This window comes from Saccopteryx leptura, chromosome 2, assembly GCF_036850995.1.
Source record: "Saccopteryx leptura isolate mSacLep1 chromosome 2, mSacLep1_pri_phased_curated, whole genome shotgun sequence".
NCBI lineage: Eukaryota > Metazoa > Chordata > Mammalia > Chiroptera > Emballonuridae > Saccopteryx > Saccopteryx leptura.
Window position 1 is genome coordinate 365,017,410 of NC_089504.1, and position 27,065 is coordinate 365,044,474.

The window sequence follows — 27,065 nt, forward strand, 5'->3', positions numbered from 1 at the left end:
GTGCACAGCCCTCTCAGGGACGGCGCAGCTCAGGAAAGGGCAGGCCAGACTGCAAGCAGAAATGACAAGAAATAAGAGAATCCAAAAACGGCATCAAAGATTGGGAAAGGAAACTTTCTGGAACTCCTACGGGAAGGGGTAAGAATGAAGTCTGCTTCAAGCCACAACCGCCTGGTCAAACTGCTCACCAGAGAGGTAACCCGCCTTTCAGGAAACCTCTGACTCACAGGATGGCACATCCGCCAGGGTCCCAAACGGCCTCACAGCAGTGACCACTAAGGTGAAATGGAATAAGCCCAGAGTGCGGGGGGCAGGGCGGGCAGCAGGGAAGAGGAGGCTTCTCCTGGGGAGGGACCAGCGTGTGACAACTGGGGGCAGGGGCTGCGCTCGGTGTCTGTTGCTGTGTAACAATCTACCCCCAAACGCTGGAGCTGAACCACCACCCAGCGCTCGATTCTACAGACCCGTCCCCAGGGGAGGGAGGTCTGTGTGGGAGAGTGAAGTGTTTGGTGACCAGAGGGCCAGCTGCCACAGGCTGGCCAGGCGCTAACTGAACCCACTCCCACCCCCTGGGCACAGGGGGAGCCTGCACTTCCTCCCCTGCACCTAGATGAGCCACAAGACCAGCTCAGGGGTGGGGCAGGTTTGTCCTGCACTTCCAGGCCTGGCCCCTAAGTCCCCCTCCCCTCTACTCCCTGTGCCCACAGCAACCGGCCTGCCTGTATGCGGAAGGAGCCCGCGTCCCTCATCACTGCCCAGAGAGCTGCCCGATGGGAGCACCTAGGGCACCCTCCCTGTCCTGCACGGGGACCCCGGAGCCCCAGGCCCCCCGTCAAGCACTGCTCCCTGAGTGGGCACCAGGAGTCTTCGGCACAGAGAGGCGGGCGGGCCATGCAAGGGGGCCCCACTGCAGAGGGTGGAGCTGGGGGCCCCCCCGAGAGAAGCTGCAGCCTCCCTGCCCCCTCTGCACCTCGTCCCCTCCGGCCAGCACTGCCCGTGCTGCGCGCCTGCCATCGGGGCGCCCTCCCACCCCTGCCGGCAGAGGGTCTGTGCCTCAGCCGCTGCGCCTGCTCCGAGCACAGGTTCTGAGGGGGCGGCCCCGGCCCGGTCAGGCCACACAAGCCACCCGAGAGCCAGCGGCCACGACCACCGCGGTCTAGAGCGTGCAGGCTGGCCGGCGGCTTCCTAAGGATCAGCTCTTCTGGTGGCCTGGACGCAGACTGGCAAGTCTGGTGAGCCCAGAGGACACGGGTGGTAAAGGTGCGCCCCACCGACAAGACCACAGGGAGGGGCCAGCACCCCACCCCCACGCCCCTGGGGACCCAGAGGGCCGAGGCTGCATCCCAGCCCATTGCCCGACACTCTGAGCCTCACTCGGCACCAGGGCAGTCAGTGGCCTTGTCAACTGCAGGTCACACAAGGTTCCAGGCGGGACGGGCTCCCCAGCCTGCCCGCCCCACTCCAGGGTCGTCGTGGGATTGGTAAAGAGGGGGGTGGGGGAAGGACAGCCAGAGACTGCGTCATGATACAAATGATAAATTATATTTATACAGTAAGTAAGTATCAATGGTCAACACAATCTGAACACCAGCTACCGGCCCCGGGACTGAGCGCAGCTGGTGAGGGCCCTGCCAGCGCCCCCGGGAGGGAGCAGGGTGGCCTGTGCACAGCACGTGTGCGGCGGCTGGCAGCGTCATGATCAGTGCAGCGGGTGACAGGGAGGGGTGGGAGGGACGCCCCTGTGCAGGGCGGGAGTCCAGGGGTCTGGGGGCCACACTGCAGGGGCTCCTGAACGCCACCAAGAACCACTGACCTAAGCAGTTGGGTTCGGCCTGACCTGGGAGGTGGCCAGGACACGGCTCCTGGGGCAGCACCGGCCTGAGCCCACCTGCCTCGACCCGCCTCCAGACCGGAAGTGGCCTTTGATGTCCTCGGTCAGGCCCCAGGAGACCTGAGGAGCAACACTGGCGGGTAGGAAACGGGCCTGAGAGGGCTGTTCCGAGTCAGCTAGGCCTCCAGCCTCTGCCAGGGCTAAGGGTCAGACCCCTCCTTGAGCCAGAGTGGGGACAAGCCCACTCTGAGGGACCACACAGTGGTCAGCTGCCCTGGAGGTTTGAGTTAAGAAATCCTCGGTGGAAGGTGAGGCAAGCTGACCAGACACAGGGTTCAGGGGGGTGGGGGAGGTCCCTTTCTTGAGGAGAAGCATGTCTTTTCTGGTCTTTGATTCCTGACCTAACACTTCTTTTTTGTAGCAGTAGGGGGCGAGGTGAGGAGAGCAGGAAGTGGGGGAGGGAGATTAGTGTTAGTGCATGTTTGTTAACCGTCTCCTGTGTGAGGATCTTCTACTTCCTCTCCAAAACCAGAGACGCTGCTTCTGAAGTCTGCAGTCTGTGCCTGGGGCTAGCAGGTGGGGGGGTCAGGGCCAGCCCTGGCCTCCACCCCCTCTGGGCCAGGAGACCCCAGGGAGCGAGGGGGCACCGGAGGGCATGGCCGGCTCCACCCGACCCCATCCCCACCCTGAGCGTGGATTAAGACAGAGGAGGTCACAGGCACACAAGGTCCAAGGTGTCTCTTCATTGCCCAGTTCTCTCCTAAGCGGAAGTCCCTGGTCATCCACGCGTGCTTTGTTACAAAATGGAATAAGCTGATAAAAAATGGTGAGTCACTTTCATACGTTAGATTTTTTCTTTTAACTTTCTTGGTGCTGGTGTATTGGTAAGAAAAGAGAGCCTCTTTCTTAGCATCTGGCCGAAAGGGCAAAGTCAATCAGTTTGTAATTCACCAAAATGGGAATTAAAGGAAAAGGCAACTGGAGGCTCGAGTTCTGTTGTTGTTGTAGTTTTTGTTTTTTTTTAATAAACATCATCTTTTAAGTGTAATCAAATTCTCATATTTTTTCCTATAAAGAATTTGCTTTAGTTTTTCCATAAGGCATTTTTTGTCTCTTCCTATTTAAATTTTCTTAAGAGTTAAAACCATAAATAAGAGAATTTAAACTACTAATGTGACATGTGCCAATATCTTAATTCAGTCCAACCTGGTAAATCCTATCAAAACTAGACAGTTAAATAAGAACCACGTTATAAAAATATTAGCCAAAAAAAGACTATTAGATAATTCTGCAAACTCAAATAAGAAACTGTACTGAACAGAACGTGTGCAAACGTGTACAGCATAGAGCCACGTGGCGGGTTACGCTCGGGTTAGGTTAAAGCTTGCTCTCGTGGGTTTAATTCAAGAGCTGTCCACGGTGGTTTTACTTTGAACTCACACGCGAGTCAAAGGGATGCACGCACAGACACTTCCCCAAGCCAGTGTCTCATGGACCAGGACTTCCTCCTAGCCACAGCAGGACCACCCGGCATCAGCAGGGCCGGGGACGGGCTAGGACAAGGCGGCGTCCCTGAGACCCTCGGGCAGAGGCTGGAGGCAGGGACAACACCGAGGAGCCCCGGAGAGCCAGGACCCCGCACCTGGGAGGAGGCGGTCGGGACGGCCACGGGGTCAGGGTGCGTCCGCGCCTCCGCAAGCCACCAGCTCAGGCCTGAGGATCGGGGCACAGAGACGGCCCTGCTCTCAGGAAGCCAGGACTGGAGGACCCCAATGCCCACCCCCAACTCTGGACACCACTCCATGACAGCGCCCGCTCCGTGTCCGCGGGCAGGGGCCCTCGGGGCGTCTGCTCTGCAGCGGGCCCCAGGCCTGCGCACTAGAGGAGGAAAGGGTTGGTTGTGCCTGGAGCCTGCGCAGCCGATGGGGGGATCCCCACACTGCCCACCATGTTCATTGCAGTAGGGCCCAGGGGCGTCAAGGAGGAGCCGCCGGCCCCCAGAGCTGGGTGGGAGGCTGTGGAGGCCACGGGGGCCACAGCCACGGGCTCCACACCCGGGCCAGGCCCAAAGGACGTGCTGGTCCCCGGTACTGGGCTCCCCCGCAGCTGGTTGAGCGTCAGTGGCTGGGGCTGGTTCACCTGGAAGGGGTTGACAGGGCCGGAAGCCACCGCTGCAGCTGTGGAGACAGCAGGAGGGACAGTGGGTGCTCAGAACAGCCGCCCCGAAGCCAAGGGCATCTGCATCCAGGTCCTGGCGGGGTCGCTGCGCCCACAGCAGCACCGACCCACTCACGGTGGACACGTCTGCGTGCTGAGTCACCCTCCACTGTCTGGGGGAGGAGACGAAGGGTGTGACTTTGGAGAAGCCAAGTGACTTGTCCTGGTCACCAAGCCTCAACAAGGCAGTGCCAGGAACATGCCAGGCCCGTGGGCTGCAGCTCCTGCTCAGGGCTGGCACCCCTTGCTGGCTTCAGCAGCCAACAGGAGAGACGCCGCGCCCTCAGGCGTCTGCGGGGCTCTGTGACAGCAGGTCCCGGGCGGGGCAGTGGGGCTCTGTGACAGCAGGTCCCGGGCGGGGCAGTGGGGCTCTGTGACAGCAGGTCCCGGGCGGGGCAGTGGGGCTCTGTGACAGCAGGTCCCGGGTGGGGCAGTGGGGCTCTGTGACAGCAGGTCCCGGGCGGGGCAGCGGGGCTCTGTGACAGCAGGTCCCGGGCGGGGCAGCGGGGCTCTGTGACAGCAGGTCCCGGGCGGGGCAGTGGGGCTCTGTGACAGCAGGTCCCGGGCGGGGCAGTGGGGCTCTGTGACAGCAGGTCCCGGGTGGGGCAGTGGGGCTCTGTGACAGCAGGTCCCGGGCGGGGCAGTGGGGCTCTGTGACAGCAGGTCCTGGGCGGGGCAGTGGGGCTCTGTGACAGCAGGTCCTGGGCGGGGCAGTGGGGCTCTGGGACAGCAGGTCCTGGGCGGGGCAGTGGGGCTCTGGACAGCAGGTCCTGGGCGGGGCAGCGGGGCTCTGTGACAGCAGGTCCTGGGCGGGGCAGCTGTCTTCCCACTTCCAGCACCAACATCCATTCAGAAAGTCTTCCCTCTTAGCAAAAGCATCTATGGACACTCTGCTAAAAACACGCTCGCTGCCGACACACAGTCTCCAACAGGGCCCAGCCCCCCTCACACAGGCTCCCCGGGAGGGCGCCCCACAGGGCCCCACAGCTGCAGGGCTCCCACACTGCTCCCCAGCGCACACCGGGGATGCGCCTGAAACGACTGCATCGCCCGCCCGGTAACCCTGGCAGGGGGCTCTGCAGACCGCCCCCCGTGCAAGAGAACCAAGCTGAGACTACAGAGCAGGACAGTGACTTGCTCGTCATTGTTAGAACCAGCACCCCACAAATGAGCCTGGAGGTCCAGGATGGCTTCCGAAGTCCCCAACATCTTGGCTGCAGCCCCAGGGACCATGGCCTGTTGGCGGACGCACAGCTGCCCTAACACCCTGACAGGTCCATCCCCGAAAGCCTGGAGGAGAGTGCCGACAGGCACGCTGCTAGCGGACCCTGTGGACTCCCAGGAGCCCTTGGGGACAGGGACAGGGGCTTCCTGCTGACTGAGGAGCCTTCTGATCTAGCTCCGCCCAGGAAGCCAAGGAGCCACAGAGCCACCCCCCAGAGGGCAGCCACGTCCTCACCCATCCCAGGACCAAGGGGTTCAGCAGGACCCAGGACTCCACACACCCCACTTCTGCCCCAGGGTTCCCAATCTCAGCCCCTAAGTCCTTGGGAGCTGTGGTCAGACCCTCAGATCCCTTCACCACGGGACAGGTCTGGGCTGAACCCCTTGAACACAAGTTCTTGCCCGTGGGGAGCCCAAGGTCTTGCTGAGAAGACTGTGGGGAAGGAGGGGTGCCCCTTGAAGGGGCTGTCTGGGGCGGGAGCTGGAGGGCAGCACGGCTCCCGCGGGCACAGAGGGCGTCCGAGCAAAGAGAACGTGTGCGCAGGAGGGCCGTCAGGAGCCTGGTGCACGGAGGGTCTGAGTGCGGGCAGGGAGGGTGGGGACGGGCCACAGCGCCCGGTCTCCGAGGCAGGGACGGGCTTGCCCTGCCATCCGCGTGGAGCCGGGGGAAGAGCAGGAAGGCAGAACCGAGGGATGGGAGGGTGAGTGAGGACAGCCCAGCTAGGGCCCAGGGCCGCTGCACCTGAGGGCGCTGGGCAGCAACCCCCCGCCCCCTCCTGCGGGCACAAACTGGCACTCGCCCGAGGGTCTGCCTGCCTGAGGCACCAAGCTTCTGCCCAGCGCCTCCACTGCGAGGAGGGGCTGCTTTTCACTGCCCCCCAAAACGAAACGGCAGCTTTCACGGCCTACCCACCAAGTGCTGTCCCAGCGTCTGGCTGGCTCCAGCACGAACCTCACACGAGGGACAAGCAGAGTCCCCTGCAGGTGGAGGCCAGAGGCCCCCACACACCCACTCCCAGGAGGAGTGGACAGCCAGCAGAAGCAGTGGGAGCCCGCATACCTGGAGCCAAGAAAGGGTTGAGGGATGGGGCGGGCGGGGCCGGCCTGGCCACCAGCGAGTCCAGGTTCACCAGGGCTGCATTGGGACCCAAAAAGGACTCCGGTGTTTTCCGGGCACTGCTGGGCTTGCTCGAGGTGACGGTCAGGGGCTGAGATTCAAAGGGGTCAGGGCTCGTAGTTCCGTTCTTCGGGGACGGCAGAGAGGCCGCCGCCTCAGCTAAAAGAGAGCACAGACACAGGATGTGAACGTGGAGGGTGTGCCCGAGACCAGTGCACCCAGGGCTCCAGCAGCCCCGGGGGCACCTGAGCAAACACAGACGCCCCCAGACCCTGGGGCTGTGCAGAGCTGTGTGGGGACGCTCACTGCAGGGCTGTGTCCAGCAGCCCCGGGGCACCTGAGCAAACACAGACGCCCCAGACCCTGGGGCTGTGCGGAGCTCTGTGGGGACGCTCACTGCAGGGCTGTGTCCAGCAGCCCCGGGGCACCTGAGCAAACACAGACGCCCCAGACCCTGGGGCTGTGCAGAGCTGTGTGGGGACGCTCACTGCAGGGCTGTGTCCAGCAGCCCCGGGAGCTGAGCAAACACAGACACTCCAGACCCTGGGGCTGTGCAGAGCTGTGTGGGGACGCTCACTGCAGGGCTGTTTCCAGCAGCCCCGGGAGCTGAGCAAACAGACACCCCAGACCCTGGGACTGTGCGGGGCTCTGTGGGGACGCTCACTGCAGGGCTGTGTCCAGCAGCCCCGGGGACACCTGAGCAAACACAGACGCCCCAGACCCTGGGGCTGTGCGGGGCTCTGTGGGGACGCTCACTGCAGGGCCGTGTCCAGCAGCCCCGGGGACACCTGAGCAAACACAGACGCCCCAGACCCTGGGGCTGTGCAGGGCTCTGTGGGGACGCTCACTGCAGGGCTGTTTCCAGCAGCCCCGGGAGCTGAGCAAACACAGACACCCCAGACCCTGGGACTGTGCGGAGCTCTGTGGGGACGCTCACTGCAGGGCTGTGTCCAGCAGCCCCGGGGCACCTGAGCAAACACAGACACCCCAGACCCTGGGGCTGTGCGGAGCTCTGTGGGGACGCTCACTGCAGGGCTGTGTCCAGCAGCCAGCCCAGGCAGGTCCCCAAGTGCAGGGACAGTGAAGACAAGGAGGAGGAGGAGGCCGTGTCACTTTCGGACGAGGAGCGCAGGGCCCGATGGCACATGCAGCACAACCCTCAGACACAGCGCGACCTCCTGGGGTGGCTACGCCTGGGTAGTTTCCATTTTTTTTTTTTTTTTTAATTTTTATTTATTTTTTACAGAGACAGTGAGTCAGAGAGAGGGATAGACAGGGACAGACAGACAGGAACAGAGAGAGATGAGAAGCATCAATCATTAGTTTTTCGTTGCGCGTTGCAACTCCTTAGTTGTTCATTGATTGCTTTCTCATATGTGCCTTGACCGCGGGCCTTCAGCAGACCGAGTAACCCCCTGCTGGAGCCAGTGACCTTGGGTCCAAGCTGGTGGGCTTTTTGCTCAAACCAGATGAGCCCGCGCTCAAACTGGTGACCTCGGGGTCTCGAACCTGGATCTTCTGCATCCCAGTCCGATGCTCTATCCACTGCGCCACCGCCTGGTCAGGCTAGTTTCCATTTTTAATGTTTTCTGTTCTAAAATTTCTACAGCAAACATAAAATTTCTTGATAACTAGGAGAAAGCAAATTATTTTCTAAATTTTAGCCAACAGAGAGGGTGTGCTGAGACAGGCCGGTGGGAAGGTGTCGCTCTGCCAAGATGCAGGGTGGCAGTGTGGCACAGGGTCCCTACACACAGGCATCCTCTCCGCTCAGCACTCCCACTTCTGGGAACTCGGTTCCAGGAAGTAACGCAGGAGGTGACACGCCGTTCAGCACACAGATGTTCGGCATTGTATTATTTACTTTAACAAAACCTGAAACCAACCTGAAATGTCCTCCCAAAAACTAAAGATTAAACACAGTACTGCTGAATGATACCGAGATGTGAAATACCCTCTAAGGCGTTTTTAATGTTATGAGAAAATGCTCTCCACCTGCTCTTCCATGGGTGGGGGAGGGGAAGCAGAGGACTGCGGTCTGAGCTCAGGAGAAACCTGCAGGAACACCCGGCTGGGGTCGGAGAGGGTCACAGAGGGTTTCCATTTCTCCCATAAACTCTCCCAGATGTGCTACAACAGGAGTCCTTGTAGAACTGGGGGGGGGGGGGGGACATTCAGGCAGCGAGCCAGGCCGCCTTCTTGCGGAGGGGGAGGCGGAAGGGGCAGGAAGGGCCGTTAGGGTGCCCGGGCAACAGAGGGTGACGGGGTCTGCTGCTTTCTAACTCAGCGAAGGAAAGGCCCCAGGCAGCTGCACAATCTATGTTGCCTCCGGTCCCCGGGCTGAGAGGGGCCGGACCAGGGCCTCCAGGTCCAGCTGCGCAGGGGGGAGGGGGGGGGAGGAAGGAGGTGGAGAGTGGGGGGAGCTGAGGGAGGAGAGCAGAGAAGCTGTTCTGTCTGAGGAGGAGGTGTGGTGGCCCCCCTGAGATGTGGAGACGCATCCCAGGCCAGGACACTGCACCCGCTCTGACCCTGCCCAGCCTGGGGAGACCACCCGCTCTGACCCTGCCCAGCCTGGGGAGACCACCCGCTCTGACCCTGCCCAGCCTGGGGAGACCACCCGCTCTGACCCTGCCCAGCCTGGGGAGACCACCCGCTCTGACCCTGCCCAGCCTGGGGAGACCACCCGCTCTGACCCTGCCCAGCCTGGGGACACCGGGAAGAGGAGGCCCTGGAGACCACCCGCTCTGACCCTGCCCAGCCTGGGGAGACCACCCGCTCTGACCCTGCCCAGCCTGGGGAGACCACCCGCTCTGACCCTGCCCAGCCTGGGGAGACCACCCGTCTGACCCTGCCCAGCCTGGGGACACCGGGAAGAGGTGGCCCTGGAGGCGTGACCACGAGTGTCCTGGGAGGGGCCTGCACAGGGGCCGAGGGGATGGAGTGGGAGACAGGTGCCCGTCCACGCCCCACGCCAGGCACGGGGAGTGGGAAGTTAGGAGGAAGGTGAATGGAAATCATGGCTCAGGCCTGGAGGTGGGGCCATGCTGGACTGGGGGCCAGGGCGGTTCTGAACCTCATGGGGACTGAGGTCAAGACAAAGAAGTGACCACGGAGAGAAACACAGGGCCCAACAGGAAGGACACTCAACCACATGCCTTCTCACTGTGGAGGCGTGGACGCGGGTGGACTCATGCAGGAACTCCACGGCTCCCAGGATCAAACGCACAGAAAATGCAGGAGGCTGACATGTTCTGGAAGCTGGTTCTTGTTTCAGTACAGTAACCGGCTGGTCAAACGCACAGAAGTTTACGGAAACTACCACAACCGTTACATACCTGTATTTTTTGAAGTGCGGAGGTTGTCAAATTCGGAAAAGTCATCTTTAACTGTCCCATTCAAATTACTGAAGACATCAAAGGCCCCTGGTTGGACACAAGAGGCCAGTGACCGCGGGCACCTCACGGCTTCTCCGTGTCCCGCCTCCCAGTGTCCAGCCCGTGGGCAGGTGGGCCCGACGGGGGCGACCCCACCCCCCCTCCCAGGAGGGCATGCTGAGCGGGCAGCTCAGGTTCCGGGTCAGCTGGCAGGCTGGAGCGAGACCGGGGAAGAGACCCGGCCAGGGCCGCCGGCCTCCCGGTAAAGGGTGGGGGGTGCTCCCTGCCCACGCGCCCACCACCCCCGAAACTGGAGGAGGGGCTTGTGGAGGCGGGCTGGGTCTGGGGGACAGGATGGGGCCTGCAGGGAGTGGCGGGACAGAGGCCCCGGGGAAGCTTCCTCTGGAGGGTGTGAGCCCAGAAGGCCTGTGGGCTTGCCCCACGGGCGGGGTGCGTGGCGTGGAGACCAGGGACAAAGGCCGTGGGGGACGGCAGGGCCTAGGCAGAGCAGGGTCTCACCAGAGGCTGCTGCCCAGGCGTCAGCTGTTTTCTCGGAACCGGCACTGGGGGCTGGTTGCTGTGGGGCGGCCCAAGAATCTGAGCTCTTGGAGACGGAGTGCGTACTGGGCCCAGGGGGAGGCCCCCACGGGTCGACAGAGGAAGCTGGCCTGGCACCTGTAGGAAGGCAGGACAGGGCTCAGAGATGCCCCAGGGAGTTCCAGGCAACAGGGACAGGGCCAGCAAGGGCGCTGGGTCTGAGACACAGCAGGGTCTGCACCCATGTCAGGAGCGGCCCAAAGGGCGCCGTCCCACACCAGCACCGCAGACAGAGCCAAAGCCCAGGGCGGAGAGCCATGGGGGCCGTCCCCCTCCTGGGCCCCCCTCCTGAGCAAGGCCCGGCTGGGACACTCCTCCTGGGCGCTCCTCCTGAGCAAGGCCCGGCTGGGACATCCCTCCTGGGCCCCCCTCCTAAGCAAGGCCCGGCTGGGACACCCCTCCTGGGCCCCCCTCCTGAGCAAGGCCCGGCTGGGACACCCCTCCTGGGCACTCCTCCTGAGCAAGGCCCGGCTGGGACACCCCTCCTGGGCCCCCCTCCTGAGCAAGGCCCGGCTGGGACATCCCTCCTGGGCACTCCTCCTGAGCAAGGCCTGGCTGGGACACCCCTCCTGGGCCCCCCCCTCCTGAGCAAGGCCCGGCTGGGACATCCCTCCTGGGCCCCCCTCCTGAGCAAGGCCCGGCTGGGACATCCCTCCTGGGCACTCCTGAGCAAGGCCCGGCTGGGACATCCCTCCTGGGCCCCCCTCCTGAGCAAGGCCCGGCTGGGACATCCCTCCTGGGCCCCCCCCCTCCTGAGCAAGGCCTGGCTGGGACTCCCCTCCTGGGCCCCCCCCTCCTGAGCAAGGCCTGGCTGGGACACCCCTCCTGGGCCCCCTCCTGAGCAAGGCCCGGCTGGGACACCCCTCCTGGGCCCCCCTCCTGAGCAAGGCCTGGCTGGGACTCCCCTCCTGGGCCCCCCCCCCTCCTGAGCAAGGCCCGGCTGGGACACCCCTCCTGGGCCCCCTCCTGAGCAAGGCCCGGCTGGGACACCCCTCCTGGGCCCCCCTCCTGAGCAAGGCCTGGCTGGGACTCCCCTCCTGGCCCCCCCCCCTCCTGAGCAAGGCCTGGCTGGGACATCCCTCCTGGGCCCCCCCTCCTGAGCAAGGCCCGGCTGGGACACCCCTCCTGGGCCCCCCTCCTGAGCAAGGCCTGGCTGGGACTCCCCTCCTGGGCCCCCCTCCTGAGCAAGGCCTGGCTGGGACTCCCCTCCTGGGCCCCCCTCCTGAGCAAGGCCTGGCTGAGACTCCCCTCCTGGGCCCCCCTCCTGAGCAAGGCCTGGCTGGGACTCCCCTCCTGGGCCCCCCCCTCCTGAGCAAGGCCTGGCTGGGACATCCCTCCTGGGCCCCCCCCCTCCTGAGCAAGGCCCGGCTGGGACACCCCTCCTGGGCGCTCCTCCTGAGCAAGGCCTGGCTGGGACACCCCTCCTGGGCCCCCCCCCTCCTGAGCAAGGCCCGGCTGGGACATCCCTCCTGGGCCCCCCCCCCTCCTGAGCAAGGCCCGGCTGGGACACCCCTCCTGGGCGCTCCTCCTGAGCAAGGCCTGGCTGGGACACCCCTCCTGGGCCCCCCCCTCCTGAGCAAGGCCCGGCTGGGACATCCCTCCTGGGCACTCCTGAGCAAGGCCCGGTGGGACATCCCTCCTGGGCCCCCCCCTCCTGAGCAAGGCCTGGCTGGGACTCCCCTCCTGGGCCCCCCCCTCCTGAGCAAGGCCCGGCTGGGACATCCCTCCTGGGCCCCCCCCTCCTGAGCAAGGCCTGGCTGGGACTCCCCTCCTGGGCCCCCCCCCTCCTGAGCAAGGCCTGGCTGGGACTCCCCTCCTGGGCCCCCCTCCTGAGCAAGGCCCGGCTGGGACATCTCTCCTGGGCCCCCCCCTCCTGAGCAAGGCCCGGCTGGGACTCCCCTCCTGGGCCCCCCTCCTGAGCAAGGCCCGGCTGGGACATCTCTCCGGGAAAAACCAGGTGGTAACTGCTGAGAACCCCCCCACACTCCCGGCCACACCTTGTCCTGCAAAGAGCTGCCTGGGCTGAGTCTGAGCCACCTTCCCGGAACCCACGGGCACCCACTGCCCAGCCCGGCCCTGGCACTGCCCTGTCCCCGCCTGCGTGGAGCGGATTCTGCTTTGAAAGCAGGTGACTGAAGCAGCAGGTGCAGGCAGAGAGGCAGCACACACACCTGCACTGACCTCCCGGCTCCCACTTCAAGGACAGACTGGAAAACACTCGAGCAAACGATTGCGAGGTGCCGGGCCTGCCACACGGATCTTCACGCCGTCCGCACGGACACACCAGGCGCCTCCCACCCTCCAGGGGGCGTGGCCAGGCCTCCCCCAGGGCACCCTCGCCCATCCCTGTGGACTCTCAGCCCCTCTTGGTTCCCCCTGGTCATACAGTACATGGTCACCGAGCCCACTTTCTGAACTGTATACAAATGGAAACACTGTACACCTTCCTTCACGAGAGGACGTGTCTGTGTCCAGGTGCAGCCACAGGGAGCCCGTCTCACTGCTGTGAACTTCCTTCCGTAAGAAAAGGCCATGCGGGCTCCGTCTGAAAGCGCCGTCTGGTTTCCACCGTGCTGCTCTGTTCTTGTCTCATGCAAACACACGTGTGCACCTCCCCTTGACCGGGCAACGCCAGAACGGCACCCGCGTGCTCGGGCCAACGTCGCCCCCCCCCCCGCCCCGCCCTGGGCCACGCCCCGTGCTCCAGGAGGTGCCCGTGACCCACAGACGCTCAGTGCCAGCTCACTCTTCCAAGGACGCCAACCTGCTGGGCCTGGGACGTTACTTTCTCGTGGTTTGTCTGTCTGGCCTCTCCTGCTCCTGCGAGAAGCTGTGGGTCTCATCATTTCCCTGTGGGTCCTCCGCGACTTCCCGCCGCTGAACGCCGCTCCTGTCCTCTGAGGATGCCACAGTCATCACCCCGTCTTCGGGGCCGTTTTTCTTACGGATTTGATAGCCTTCTTTTCATGTTCTAAATACTGATGCTTTTCATGTTCTAAATACTGATGCTTTTCATGTTCTAAATACTGATGCTTTTCACGTTCTAAATTCTGATGCTTTTCACGTTCTAAATACTGATGCTTTTCATGTTCTAAATACTGATGCTTTTCTTGTTCTAAATACTGATGCTTTTCATGTTCTAAATACTGATGCTTTTCTTGTTCTAAATACTGATGCTTTTCACGTTCTAAATACTGATGCTTTTCACGTTCTAAATTCTGATGCTTTTCATGTTCTAAATACTGATGCTTTTCTTGTTCTAAATACTGATGCTTTTCACGTTCTAAATTCTGATGCTTTTCACGTTCTAAATACTGATGCTTTTCACGTTCTAAATACTGATGCTTTTCACGTTCTAAATACTGTTGCTTTTCATGTTCTAAATACTGATGCTTTTCACGTTCTAAATACTGATGCTTTTCATGTTCTAAATTCTGATGCTTTTCTTTGTGTCTCAAATACCTTCCCCTTCACTGTCCGTTAAGGTATCTTTCAAGGAACAGATATTTTTCTTTTTTTAGTAGCAAGAGTGAGTGAGAGACAGAGAGAGAGAGAGAGAGAGATAGGGAGGGAGAGAGATGAGAATCAACTCATCGTTGTGGCACCTTAGTTGTTCATTCATTGCTTCTCATACGTGTCTTGATGGGGGGGCCTCCAGCCAAGCCAGTGACCCCTTGCTCAAGTCAGCGACCTTGGGCTCAAGCCAGGAAACTTCAGCATCAAGCCAGTGACCATGGGGTCATGTCTATGATCCCACACTCAAGCCAGCAACCCTGCACTCACGCTGGTGAGCCTGCGCTCAAGCGGTGACCTCGGGGTTTCGAACCTGAGTCCTCAGCATCCCCATCCGATGCTCTATCCACTCACCACTGCTTTTCTTTTTTTTTTTAAAGATTTTATTTAGTGATTTTAGAGACGGGAGAGAGAAAGAAAGCAGGGGGTGGGAAGAGCAGGTAGTATCAGCTTGCAGTTGCTTCTCACATGTGCCCTGACCGGGCAAGCGCAGGGCTCCACCCCCATGTCACTGCTCTAGCTATTGGGCCACCACTGGTCAGGCTGTTACTGACTTGTACCTTGTACTGTGGTAGAAAAACACGTTCTATGAGGTCCCAGTTTTCTGAACTCCATGGAGGCTAGCGTTCCTGCCTAGCACACAATCCGCTGTCTGTGAGTCACACTGTCACTGAGAAGCACGTGTGTCCTCCAGTGGCCGGGAACACGTTCACAGGTTCACAGCCTCGTTCCTTCACGGACATTCTCCCCCGTGAGTCCCCACTCCCGACGTCGTCACTGTCCTGAGAGCGGGGTGCCCACCGGGCTGTTCTTCCCGCAGACTGGAGAGCGACCTCGGCACCCCCGGGGCGGGCGTGCTGGCCACAGGCTCTCCTAGCTGCCTGTTACCTGGGCGGGGCAGTACTTTGCCTTAACTGTTGAAGGATACTTCCACGGAATAGTGAATTCTGGAGGGTGACATTTGTTTTATTTTGCTCTTCATTTCAGAACTTAAACTATCTTTCTTCTGCATCACTGATGCTGATTGGTACCTGCTCGGTAACTGATGGGGACCCGTGAAGAAAACCACAGGCCTCAGGCTGCAGGGTACCCGGCTCCTTCCAGTGGGCATCTGAACCCCAAGTTCAACGACCACCTCCAGAGGTTCCAGGGAGATGTCTGATCAGGTGCTAGAAACACATGCCGGCAAGAGCTGCTCCCAGACTCAAACAGTCCACACAGGAAGCTCCCGACATCTGGGGCTCAGTGGGGCATCACTCCCCGTGCAACTCAGGGGGCACCAGCCCCACGTTCTCAGCTGCGGCCGTCCCTGCCAGTCTCCCGAGGGAGTCTCGTACAGCACCGATGCCAACCCCTTCTGCCACCCCCCCCCCCCACGGAGCCCGGGAGGCCTGGGCACCGGGACTCTCAGCCGCGCCCCAGGGGACCGAGACGGGCAGCCCGCAGGCCAAGGACCCCTGAGCTCCCGCGGCACCCCTGCTCTCGGCCGAGACTCCTCAGACGTGAGGCCCTGTCTGATAGCCCAGCTCAGACACACAGACTGGATGAGTGGACATCCAGTCCGGCCAAGCTCTGCCTCCCAAGGACAGGCAATCCAGGAGTCACTTCACTGTCTGAGCAACACCTGCCCGCATCTCTCAGGCCCCGCCCTCCTCTGAGAGATGACACCTCCGGTCACTGCCCATGAGCCCTGCCTCCCTTTAGAGGCTGCCGAGACCCCAAACACAACAGCGTGGCCCAGAACTTCAGAACTCCACATCCTGCGTGATGCACAGTGTTGCCAGCAACAAGCATCGGCCTGGGTGGCGCAGCGGATAGAGCATCAGACTAGGATGCGGAGGACCCAGGTTCAAGACCCCGAGGTCACCAACTTGAGCACGGGCTCAGCTGGTTTGAGCAAGGCTTATCAGCTTGGACCCAAGGTTGCTGGCTCAAGTAAGGGGTTACTCGGTCTGCTGAAGGCCCGCGGTCAAGGCACATATGAGAAGGCATCAATGAACAACTAAGGTGTTGCAATGAAAAACTAATGATTGATGCTTCTCATCTCTCCATTCCTGTCTGTCCCAATCTATTCCTCTCTCTGACTCTCTGTCTCTGTAAAAAAAAAAACCCCAAACAAGTATCGGCCTGAAAGGAACGCCCGCTCCCAGACCACCAGGCACGAGGACAGATTCAGTCACAGCCTGGGGCGACTCAAGTGTGAAATTAAAGATCAGCCCAGTTCAAACCCTGCTGACCCCAAATCAGCCAGATGACCTTGGACAAGCTGCTCAGCCCGGCGAGCTCTGTGGGTCTCCAGCCCGCAAGTGGCAGTTGGGGACCTACGTGTGCACAGGACGCCACACACTGTGGCAACACACCTTCTTCAAACCCAGCGTGGGCACCATGCCTCCTCCACCTGCCCATGGGTGCCTACACCAGCCCGTGGGAAAGCGGGCGGCAGGGCGGGGCACAGGATGCCCCATGAATGCCCACTGGCAGTGCTCTGTCCGCCCCGTGAATGGACAGTGGCTTCACTGCACGGCTCCCCTGCGCGCTGCGCCCCCACGTCCTCAGCGAGGCCCCGGCCGCGCCACACAGCCAATAAATAAACGCTTGTTGAGAGCTGCAGTGAATGAGAGGAAGGGGGATGAGACCCCGAACACAAGGGTCTGGCAGCTTCCGGCCTTGGTCTGAGGGACCATTCACAGGCAGACCAGCCTGCTGCACCCCCAGCCTCCCACATGAATATTCATGAGCACAGGGGGAGCCACAGCCTCCCACATGAATATTCATGAGCACAGGGGAAGCCACAGCCCAGCCACCTGGGAGTCACGGAGACACAGCGCCACCACCTGCCGCCACCAGAGCGGAAGAGGCCCCGCCCGGCCTGGGCGGTGGGGGGGAGAGGCCCGCGCCTGCCAAGGACTCTGAGTCACCAGGCTGTGTGCCCCCCGCCTGCCAGGTGGGCTGCCTGCGTGTGAGCAGGGCAGGAAGCGCCCGCTGGCCTGGCAGCCCCCAGCCCCTCCCCTGGGCCCTGTGGCCAGGCTGCCCCCACACTCGTGCCGCCTGGAAGAAGTGGTCACGGCGGGGCTTGCCAGACAGTGGCTTTCAAAACAATGTTTCTTTCATCCAGAGGGTGCGACCAACGCTGGAAACGAGAGGCTCTGATCTAATTTCTGATTTCAGGGCAGAGGGCGGGCCTGACTGCAGAGAGTCGTTAACCCGACACCCGCCTTAGAGCACGGGGCGTCACCGTCCCGCGTGAGCTTGGGAGCCGGTGCCGGACTGTCCCCTGCGGCATCCCTGACAGCAGAGTGCCGGACATGCGGCTTGGGCCGCGGGGTCGCGGCCGGCAGCCTGCACCGGGGCCCTCTGTGGCCACGCTGGTCAGTCTCTGCGAACGGTGCCCAGGAATGCTCACCATCCAGTCAGTGCACACGGAAACCTCTCTTTCTACACACACACACACACACACACACACACACACGGAATTGTATACACACACACACACACACACGGAATTGTACACACACACACACACACACTCACACACACACACGGAATTGTACACACACACACACACACACACACGGAATTGTACACACACACACACACACTCACACACACACACGGAATTGTATACACACACACACACATACACACACACACGGAATTGTATACACACACACACACATACACACACACACGGAATTGTATACACACACACACACACGGAATTGTACACACACACACATACACACACACACACACGGAATTGTATACACACACACACGGAATTGTATACACACACACACACACGGAATTGTATACACACACACACATACACACACACACACGGAATTGTATACACACACACACACACGGAATTGTACACACACACACACACACACACACACGGAATTGTACACACACACACACGGAATTGTACACACATACACACACACACACACACACACTCACACGGAATTGTACACACATACACACACACACACACACTCACACGGAATTGTATACACACACACACACACGGAATTGTACACACACACACACACACGGAATTCTACACACAGTGTAACAGGACGACATAGAAGCGTCAGTGCTCAGAATAAACAGGAAGCGGATGAGCTAACATTGAACACTGCCTCTCTCTCTGAGGGGACCTTCCTGGGGCCTTCGCAGCAGGCGGGGGTACCAGGCTGACTCCGGCCCTGAGCCTGCCTCGAGCCGGCTTTGTGACCCTAGAAGGTGAACAGCCTCTCTCCACTATGGTGGCCCATTCTCTCCCCACGGCACTGGTAAAAATGCCGGGTGCGTCAGAACCTGGGCGAGGGCCGCTGGGGGGGGGGTAGCGGCCGCCGCGCGCCCCCGGCTGCCTGCCAGCGTGTTCTGAGTCACCCACACAGGTTATTCGTTGTTTAAATTCATCGTCAACATTTAAAAACTAACACGCAGGTTTCAGTCTTCTCTTTAAAACAACTGGATTCCTAACAGTAGGATTGACCCAAATATCCATCAACTGCTCAGTGGCTAAACAAACGTGGTGTTCTCTGGAGTGGACGTTGCTCAGCTGTGAGGCAGCGTGAAGCAGGGCGCGGCAGCACGCGGACGAGCTCTGAACACATGCAAACTGGAGAACCCAGGCACGCAGGCCTCGTGCCGTGCGCTCCCATCACCACACGAAATGTCCAGAACAGGAAACCCAGAGGCAGAGCAGCTGTGGTGGCCGGGGCTGGGGGCGGGCAGGGCGGGGGTGCTCACTGGGCACAGGGTGACGGCGCGTCCTGCCATCAGCACTGACCCTCAGCACCGTGGCTGAGGACCACTGAACTGGTGAACTTTAGGTCACATGAATTTTAACTTTTTAAAAATTGGAAGAGCCAGCCCGTGTGGGTAGCACCCCGCGTGGTGCTCGCCTGCTGCTGGGCACCGGCCACCTTTCCTGGCCACGCCCCGCCTCTGGCCAAGCCACTCTGGGCTGCCTGCCAGACTCTGAGAACCCGGGTGCTGCAGGTGGTCCTCCCTGCCAACAGGAGGTGCCCCAGCGCCCCGGGAGGGCCCTGTCACTGGCTCGATCAATACACTGAGTTCCAGGGCACAGCCCCGTCCACCAGCCAAAGAAAGGGCTGGGCAAACTTGCTCACTTATAAAATATTTACTTTACCCCTCCCTACCAGGTAACACAGACAGCAGCAGACAGGCCGGGGGAGCGTCTCTCTCTGTGCCACCACCCTGGCCCCCAAGTGCCCACATCATCAACCACGATTCAGCACAACCCAATCTCAACCCCACCTGGCTCCTCCCACAGTGACTGCCTCTTTTCTGAGCACTGAGAAAACTACACATTAGGTTTTTGATTTTTGATTTTTGATTGTAGTGACAGAAACGGGGAGGCAGTCAGACAGACTCCCGGATGCACCTGACCGGGATCCACCCGGCATGCCCACCAGGGGACAATGCTCCGCCCATCTGGGGTGCTGCTGCTCCATTGCAACAAGAGCCACTCTAGCGCCTGGGGCAGAGGCCACGGAGCCATCCTCAGCGCCCGGGCCAACTTTGCTCCAATGGAGCCTCGGCTGCGGGAGGGGAAGAGAGAGACAGAGAGGAAGGAGGGGGAGGGGTGGAGAAGCAGATGGCACCTGACTGGGAATTGAACCCAGGGACATCCACACACCAGGCTGATACTCTAAACTACACATTAATGATAAAGTATAACTCTGAAAGGGATTACTAGTCTTTTCTGAAGAACAAACATCCTTATTCATAACTTAAGGGACTCATCCCTTTGTAGAACTATTCTCCAGATTTAAAAATACTAAAGTCAAAGATACGGTCTGGAAGGACCTGCTGTCCTCATAGGCAGTGCTGAGTGGGCATTTCCATGGACCTGCCCTCACTGTCCCGTGTGTGTTCAGCAAGACTGCACAGCACAGGCTCCCTGGGACACAGCGGCAGGCCCGGACCGTGTAGACAAGCTCCCAGCAGCCTTGGTTCTGCTTTCAGTGAGCGAGAACTCTGAACAATCTGGCTGAAGGTTCGCCCCAAGGCCCAGACGGCTCCTGCCAAAGGGGGTGCGGGCACCTGCGTCCCTGGTGCCAACAACATCACCCAAGGACATCTGGGGCCAACACTGTCCTCCGGGCATGTCCAAGCACTTGGGAGGCTGTCGGCTGGAGGAACCGGGGAGCCACCCGCTCCCGCTCTCACGCCCTGTCCTCCTCGTGCCCATGCGGAACCCCTGCTGCCCAGCTCACACCAGGCGGGTCCCCATACCTGTGCCCACCGCACCACTGCATGCCCTCAGACCTCTCACAAGCCAAGCTTCTGCCTCTTCCTGGCCTGACCGCTCCTGCCCTTCCCTGAAGAGTCCTCCAAAATGCCTGCCTCTCGCTCCCCGTCCTGAGCTCGCCCGCCCCACGATGCTCTCCCTCAAAGAGCCCAGGAGGCCCAGCCCACACACGCTGCTGCTATGCTGCTGCTCCCGTCCTGCCCACACCTGCCCAGGACCTTGAGCGCAGGACCGTTACCTGGTGGCGTCTGGGACCCTGCAGGGCAGGACCGAGCCTGGCATTTGGGACACTTCGGCAAACACCCAGAGAACCCAGCTGAACACCAAAGATGGTTCCAGCTGGGGAAACAGAGACCCCTCAACAGATACAGGCAAGGCGCTACAAAGTATACCGTTCAAAGTTCCTAGAGGGAGAATTCGCAGACCCCCACGGCCAGCGGGGGTCGGAGCACCCAGCGGGGATGGCCAGGGCGCAGGCCATGTGGAGGCCCCCACGGAGCGGCAGGCCCAGCCCTGTGTCTAGCAGTCCAGAACCCACGGGCGCAAGACCTCCACCCAGATCACAACAATCAGGCTGCACTCACGCTTCCAATCTCTTCCTACACACCCTCTGACGTCCGCTGTTGAACAGAACTTTAAACTGTTCATTCAGCCCAGTGTACCGAGTCACCACTGTTCATTCAGCCCAGTGTACCGAGTCACCACTGTTCATTCAGCCCAGTGTACCGAGTCACCACTGTTCATTCAGCCCAGTGTACCGAGTCACCACTGTTCATTCAGCCCAGTGTACCGAGTCACCACTGTTCATTCAGCCCAGTATACTGAGTTACTACTGCCAGAAACAAAAGGAGAAGAATGTATCAAATGCATCCCCTCGTCATCAGCAGCCACGTTAAGCACACCATCATTTCCAGCGAATGGCAGCAACTCTGTTTCCATGTTTCGCACAGCATGTCACCATTTCTGAACCGGGTGCCGTGTGCAGTTCAGAGGCTGAGAGCTGACACAGGTCCCAGAGATGGGACAAGCCACCTCGGACCTGCATGGCAGCAGAGAAGAAGCCAGCTCCCTCCACCAGAGCAGAAAACCACTCAAAACAGTCCTCAGGACAGCAGCGGCCTGGCCGACGCTGCAGCCGGGGGTCGGAAAAGCCGGGACACCCACTACCATCGACCTGGCTGGCCCCCACCTCCCCCGGTGAGAGAGCAGGAGGCCCCACCCTGTCCCCTCTCCCGTTAACAAGCAGGCATGAGAGACAGATGAGGGGTCTTTACCGAACGATGGCCAGGGGTCTGAAGCGCTGGTCGAGGCTGCTGGCCCTCCCCACGGGTTGGGCTGGTTAGCTGAGGCTGGCGGGCCCCAGGGCTCTGCTTTCTGGGCCGCAGGGCCTGAGCTGGGGAGGGCGTCCATTAAGTCCAACAGCGTGGTCTGCTGTGGGTAGGAGCCAGGCTTTTGAGACAAAGAGAAGGGGACAAGCTTTACTTTGCTACAGTAACAGCAAATACCGTGTGTTAGCCTAAAATATCATCCTCTGTTCTTCCTGGAGCTGAGGCCCCAGGGTGGCGCTGAGAGGACCCCATCTCCTGCCCTGTGCACATCCCTCTGCCCCAGCGCCAGCATCAGGACAGCTGCACGGAGCTGAGAGGACCCCATCTCCTGCCCTGTGCACATCCCTCTGCCCCAGCGCCAGCATCAGGACAGCCGCACGGAGTGGAGAGGACCCCATCTCCTGCCCTGTGCACATCCCTCTGCCCCAGCGCCAGCATCAGGACAGCTGCACGGAGCTGAGAGGACCCCATCTCCTGCCCTGTGCACATCCCTCTGCCCCAGCGCCAGCATCAGGACAGCCGCACGGAGCGGAGAGGACCCCATCTCCTGCCCTGTGCACATCCCTCTGCCCCAGCGCCAGCATCAGGACAGCGGCACGGAGCTGAGAGGACCCCATCTCCTGCCCTGTGCACATCCCTCTGCCCCAGCGCCAGCATCAGGACAGCGGCACGGAGCTGAGAGGACCCCATCTCCTGCCCTGTGCACATCCCTCTGCCCCAGCGCCAGCATCAGGACAGCGGCACGGAGCTGAGAGGATCCCATCTCCTGCCCTGTGCACATCCCTCTGCCCCAGCGCCAGCATCAGGACAGCGGCACGGAGCGGAGAGGACCCCATCTCCTGCCCTGTGCACATCCCTCTGCCCCAGCGCCAGCATCAGGACAGCTGCATGGAGCTGAGAGGACCCCATCTCCTGCCCTGTGCACATCCCTCTGCCCCAGCGCCAGCATCAGGACAGCGGCACGGAGCTGAGAGGACCCCATCTCCTGCCCTGTGCACATCCCTCTGCCCCAGCGCCAGCATCAGGACAGCCGCACGGAGCTGAGAGGACCCCATCTCCTGCCCTGTGCACATCCCTCTGCCCCAGCGCCAGCATCAGGACAGCGGCACGGAGCTGAGAGGACCCCATCTCCTGCCCTGTGCACATCCCTCTGCCCCAGCGCCAGCATCAGGACAGCGGCACGGAGCTGAGAGGACCCCATCTCCTGCCCTGTGCACATCCCTCTGCCCCAGCGCCAGCATCAGGACAGCGGCACGGAGCGGAGCTGCTGGCTCTGCGGCAAGCTACCGCCCTCTTTGGGACAGTGCTCAGGGTTTCCCTGCGACACCCGCTGGTCCCGGGCTTCCTCCTCCTTCCAGACTGCACCCCGCCACGTCCCCTGCTGCCAGCCACTGCCCAGGCCCCGGGTCCTGGGGCTGCAGGTAGGGACACCCCGGGCCACTGTACAGGGGAGGCCACTGGTCTGAGGGGAGCCCGAGTCCTGACTGGACAGTGAGCTCGTCGGGATCAGAGCCACGCCCCCTGGTCCCTTGAACACGGGGCCCTCGGACCAGGAAGCCCAGAGTAGGAAAGAGGACGGCGAGGATGACCAGAGGAGGACGGCGAGGATGACCAGAGGAGGACAGGATGACCAGAGGACAGGATGACCAGAGGAGGACAGCGAGGATGACCAGAGGAGGACAGCGAGGATGACCGGAGGAGGACAGCGAGGATGACCAGAGGAGGACAGCGAGGATGACCAGAGGAGAACAGGATGACCAGAGGAGGACAGCGAGGATGACCGGAGGAGGACAGCGAGGATGACCGGAGGAGGACAGCGAGGATGACCAGCGAGGATGACCAGAGGAGGACAGCGAGGATGACCAGAGGAGGACAGCGAGGATGACCAGAGGAGGACGGCGAGGATGACCAGAGGAGGACAGCGAGGATGACCAGAGGAGGACAGCGAGGATGACCAGAGGAGGACAGGATGACCAGAGGAGGACAGCGAGGATGACCGGAGGAGGACAGCGAGGATGACCAGCGAGGATGACCAGAGGAGGACAGCGAGGATGACCAGAGGAGGACAGCGAGGATGACCAGAGGAGGACGGCGAGGATGACCAGAGGAGGACGGCGAGGATGACCAGAGGACAGCGAGGATGACCAGAGGAGGACAGCGAGGATGACCAGAGGAGGACGGTGAGGATGACCAGAGGAGGACAGTGAGGATGACCAGAGGAGGACGGCGAGGATGACCAGAGGAGGACAGCGAGGATGACCAGAGGAGGACGGTGAGGATGACCAGAGGACAGTGAGGATGACCAGAGGAGGACGGCGAGGATGACCAGAGGAGGACGGTGAGGATGACCAGAGGACAGGATGACCAGAGGAGGACGGTGAGGATGACCAGAGGAGGACAGTGAGGATGACTGGAGGAGGACAGGATGACCAGAGGACAGTGAGGATGACCAGAGGAGGACGGCGAGGATGACCAGAGGACAGTGAGGATGACCAGAGGAGGACAGCGAGGATGACCAGAGGAGGACAGTGAGGATGACCAGAGGACAGTGAGGATGACCAGAGGAGGACAGCGAGGATGACCAGAGGAGGACGGCGAGGAGGACCAGAGGAGGACCAAAGGAGGACAGTGAGGATGACCAGAGGACAGTGAGGATGACCAGAGGAGGACGGTGAGGATGACCAGAGGAGGACAGTGAGGATGACCAGAGGACAGTGAGGATGACCAGAGGAGGACAGCGAGGATGACCAGAGGAGGACAGCGAGGAGGACCAGAGGAGGACAGTGAGGATGACCAGAGGACGGTGAGGATGACCAGAGGAGGACAGCGAGGATGACCAGAGGAGGACAGCGAGGAGGACCAGAGGATGACCAGAGGAGGACAGTGAGGATGACCAGAGGAGGACAGTGAGGATGACCAGAGGAGGACAGCGAGGATGACCAGAGGAGGACAGTGAGGAGGACCAGAGGAGGACCAGAGGAGGACAGTGAGGATGACCAGAGGACAGGATGACCAGAGGAGGACAGTGAGGATGACCAGAGGACGGTGAGGATGACCAGAGGAGGACAGTGAGGATGACCAGAGGAGGACAGTGAGGATGACCAGAGCTGGTGAGAGCTGAGCTGTGCCAGGCCAAGTGGACCGAGCGTGACCGCAGCTCACGTAGCGAGCAGCCGCCACAGCCGCGCGGTGGGCTTGCTGTCTGCCCAGTTCACAGGGAGGGAAGTGAGGGCAGCTGGGCGGGGGGCATGCGTCCAGGTGGCCAGGCCAGGACGGTTGGAATGGCTGCGTGTCCAATCCCGTCCTCATGCCCTGGTGCTTGTCACATCCTCAGCACTACCTGCTGATGGCAGAGATGCCGGCCCGCGCGAGAGCTCAGCGTGTCACAGCACCCGGCGGGCTGGGGTGCCGCACGTCAGCGACCCCCGGGCCGCCCTCAGACCCCCTGCCCGGCGGAGCCCTCACCTCTCTCTTCCTGGGCGCCCTGCCGGCCGTGTCCCCCCAGGCCGCCCTCAGACCCCCTCCCCGCGGAGCACTCACCTCTCTCTTCCTGGTCACCCTGCCGGCCGTGTCCCTCCGGCTCTCCTCCAGGGCCATCTGCAGCCTGAGGTCATCGCCCCGCCGGAGGCGCTCCTCCTGTGGGAGACAAGGGGACCTGACGCCGGGGGCCACAGCGGTGACGGCACCGGGAGCGCGGGACTGCAGCGTGTCGGGTGGAGAGAGGGTTCGGAGACGGCCCATCAGACACAGCGACCCTTCCCCAACTCCCCCTCCTGTGCCCTCGCTCGCTCAGGGGCCCCGCAGGGAGACAGGCGCACGGCCACCCTCACGCCATCACGCCGGGGAAGGAGGTGACTAAGTCTAAAACTGTTTTCCTGAAAACGAAAATGGCTTTCCAGATTTCTAATAAAAACTGATTCATTACAGCCGCCATTTGCAAAAGACTAGGTCATCCTAGCTTTTACTTATTGATTTTTTAAAAAGATTTCTTTTACTTTTTGATTTTAGAGAGAAAAGTGGGAGGTTGGAGTGGGAGGCATCAACTCGTAGTAGCTACTTCTCGTCTGTGCCTTGACCAGGGGAGCCCAGGGTTTCAAACAGGCGACCTCAGCATTCGAGGTCGGCGCCCTCCCTGCCGCACCACCACAGGGCAGGTCTAGTGTTTAAATAATGGTTATATGTAAACAGTCATTATTTTGTTATAAACATGTAAGTCATAGATGTTATTAATTAAAACAGGCCAGAAGGTCCATGTGTACATCCATCTGTCCGTCTGAAACATCTCATTTGTCTCTAAACAGCACCCACTCCGATCCGTTCTAGCCACAGGCCACGTGGTCCCTGCCGCCAGCCTGCCTTCTCCAGTTTACAGAAACGCATGTTTGCTAAAGGACAGTGGGGGCCCTGGCCAGTTGGCTCAGTGGTAGAGCGTCGGCCTGGCGTGCGGAAGTCCCGGGTCCGATTCCCGGCCAGGGCACACAGGAGAAGCGCCCATCTGCTTCTCCACCCCTCCCCCTCTCCTTCCTCTCTGTCTCTCTCTTCCCCTCCCGCAGCCGAGGCTCCACTGGAGCAAAGATGGCCCGGGCACTGGGGATGGCTCCTTGGCCTCTGCCCCAGGCGCTGGAGTGGCTCTGGTCGCAGCAGGGCGGCGCCCCAGAGGGGCAGAGCATCGCCCCCTGGTGGGCGTGCCGGGTGGATCCCAGTCTGGCGCATGCGGGAGTCTGTCTGTCTCTCCCCGTTTCCAGCTTCGGAAAAATACAAAAAAAAAAAAAAGATTCAAGAACAGTGGGGACTGAAAAAGTCTCACACACACTTCCTCATCCAAATATAAGAACTCTTATTTCTTGACTCATTTCCTTCTCATCTTCCTTTCCCGCTTTTCCCCAGTGTTCCGATGCTGACTCATCCCCCCAAACTCCTCGGGACGGAGCAATGAGCCCACACACCACGCCGTGCGGGGGCTTGTGGCCTTGGCTGGTTCAGAGAGAGCCCGCGAGGCCTGACCACGTCTGCAAACGTGGGTCTGGATCCCCTGTGACTAGTCTGTCCCTTGGCAATAACTTCCCTGAAAACCTTTCTGAAATGTAACTTTGCATAGAACCTCTCCCTGGCTGGGGCTGCAGGGGACAGAACACACTTGTGGCCACATAAGTCCTACTCAGGAAGCACATCTGGGATAGTGGAGAGCAGGACCCTGTCTGCGCCCCTGTGCCCCTCCCCCAGGGCCGTGTCTGCCCCTGTGCCCCCTCCCCCAGGGCCGTGTCTGCATCCCCTGTGCCCCCTCCCCCAGGGCCGTGTCTGCATCCCCTGTGCCCCCTCCCCCAGGGCCGTGTCTGCATCCCCTGTGCCCCCTCCCCCAGGGCCGTGTCTGCCCCCTGTGCCCCCTCCCCCAGGGCCCTGTCTGCATCCCCTGTGCCCCCTCCCCCAGGGCCCTGTCTGCATCCCCTGTGCCCCCTCCCCCAGGGCCGTGTCTGCATCCCCTGTGCCCCCTCCCCCAGGGCCCTGTCTGCATCCCCTGTGCCCCCTCCCCCAGGGCCCTGTCTGCATCCCCTGTGCCCCCTCCCCCAGGGCCGTG

General features: G+C 61.2%; 1 protein-coding gene across 4 annotated transcripts in view; it reads right to left on the reverse strand.

Moving 5' to 3' along the window:
- Positions 1-1,574: 1,574 nt before the first annotated feature.
- Positions 1,575-27,065, reverse strand: part of EPN2 (epsin 2) — a 102,647-nt gene continuing 77,156 nt past the window's right edge. For 2 of the 4 annotated variants that reach the window (XM_066364997.1, XM_066364995.1), the window contains 6 exons: positions 25,031-25,126; positions 21,437-21,611; positions 10,283-10,438; positions 9,725-9,811; positions 6,333-6,548; positions 1,575-4,008 (listed from right to left, as the gene is read on the reverse strand). In XM_066364997.1, coding sequence (XP_066221094.1) covers positions 3,710-4,008; positions 6,333-6,548; positions 9,725-9,811; positions 10,283-10,438; positions 21,437-21,611; positions 25,031-25,126 — 1,029 coding nt within the window. In that variant the 3' untranslated portion in view covers positions 1,575-3,709. Of the gene's footprint in view, positions 4,009-6,332; positions 6,549-9,724; positions 9,812-10,282; positions 10,439-21,436; positions 21,612-25,030; positions 25,190-27,065 lie in introns of all 4 variants that reach the window. The other 2 variants (XM_066364996.1, XM_066364994.1) reach the window with 1 other exon arrangement.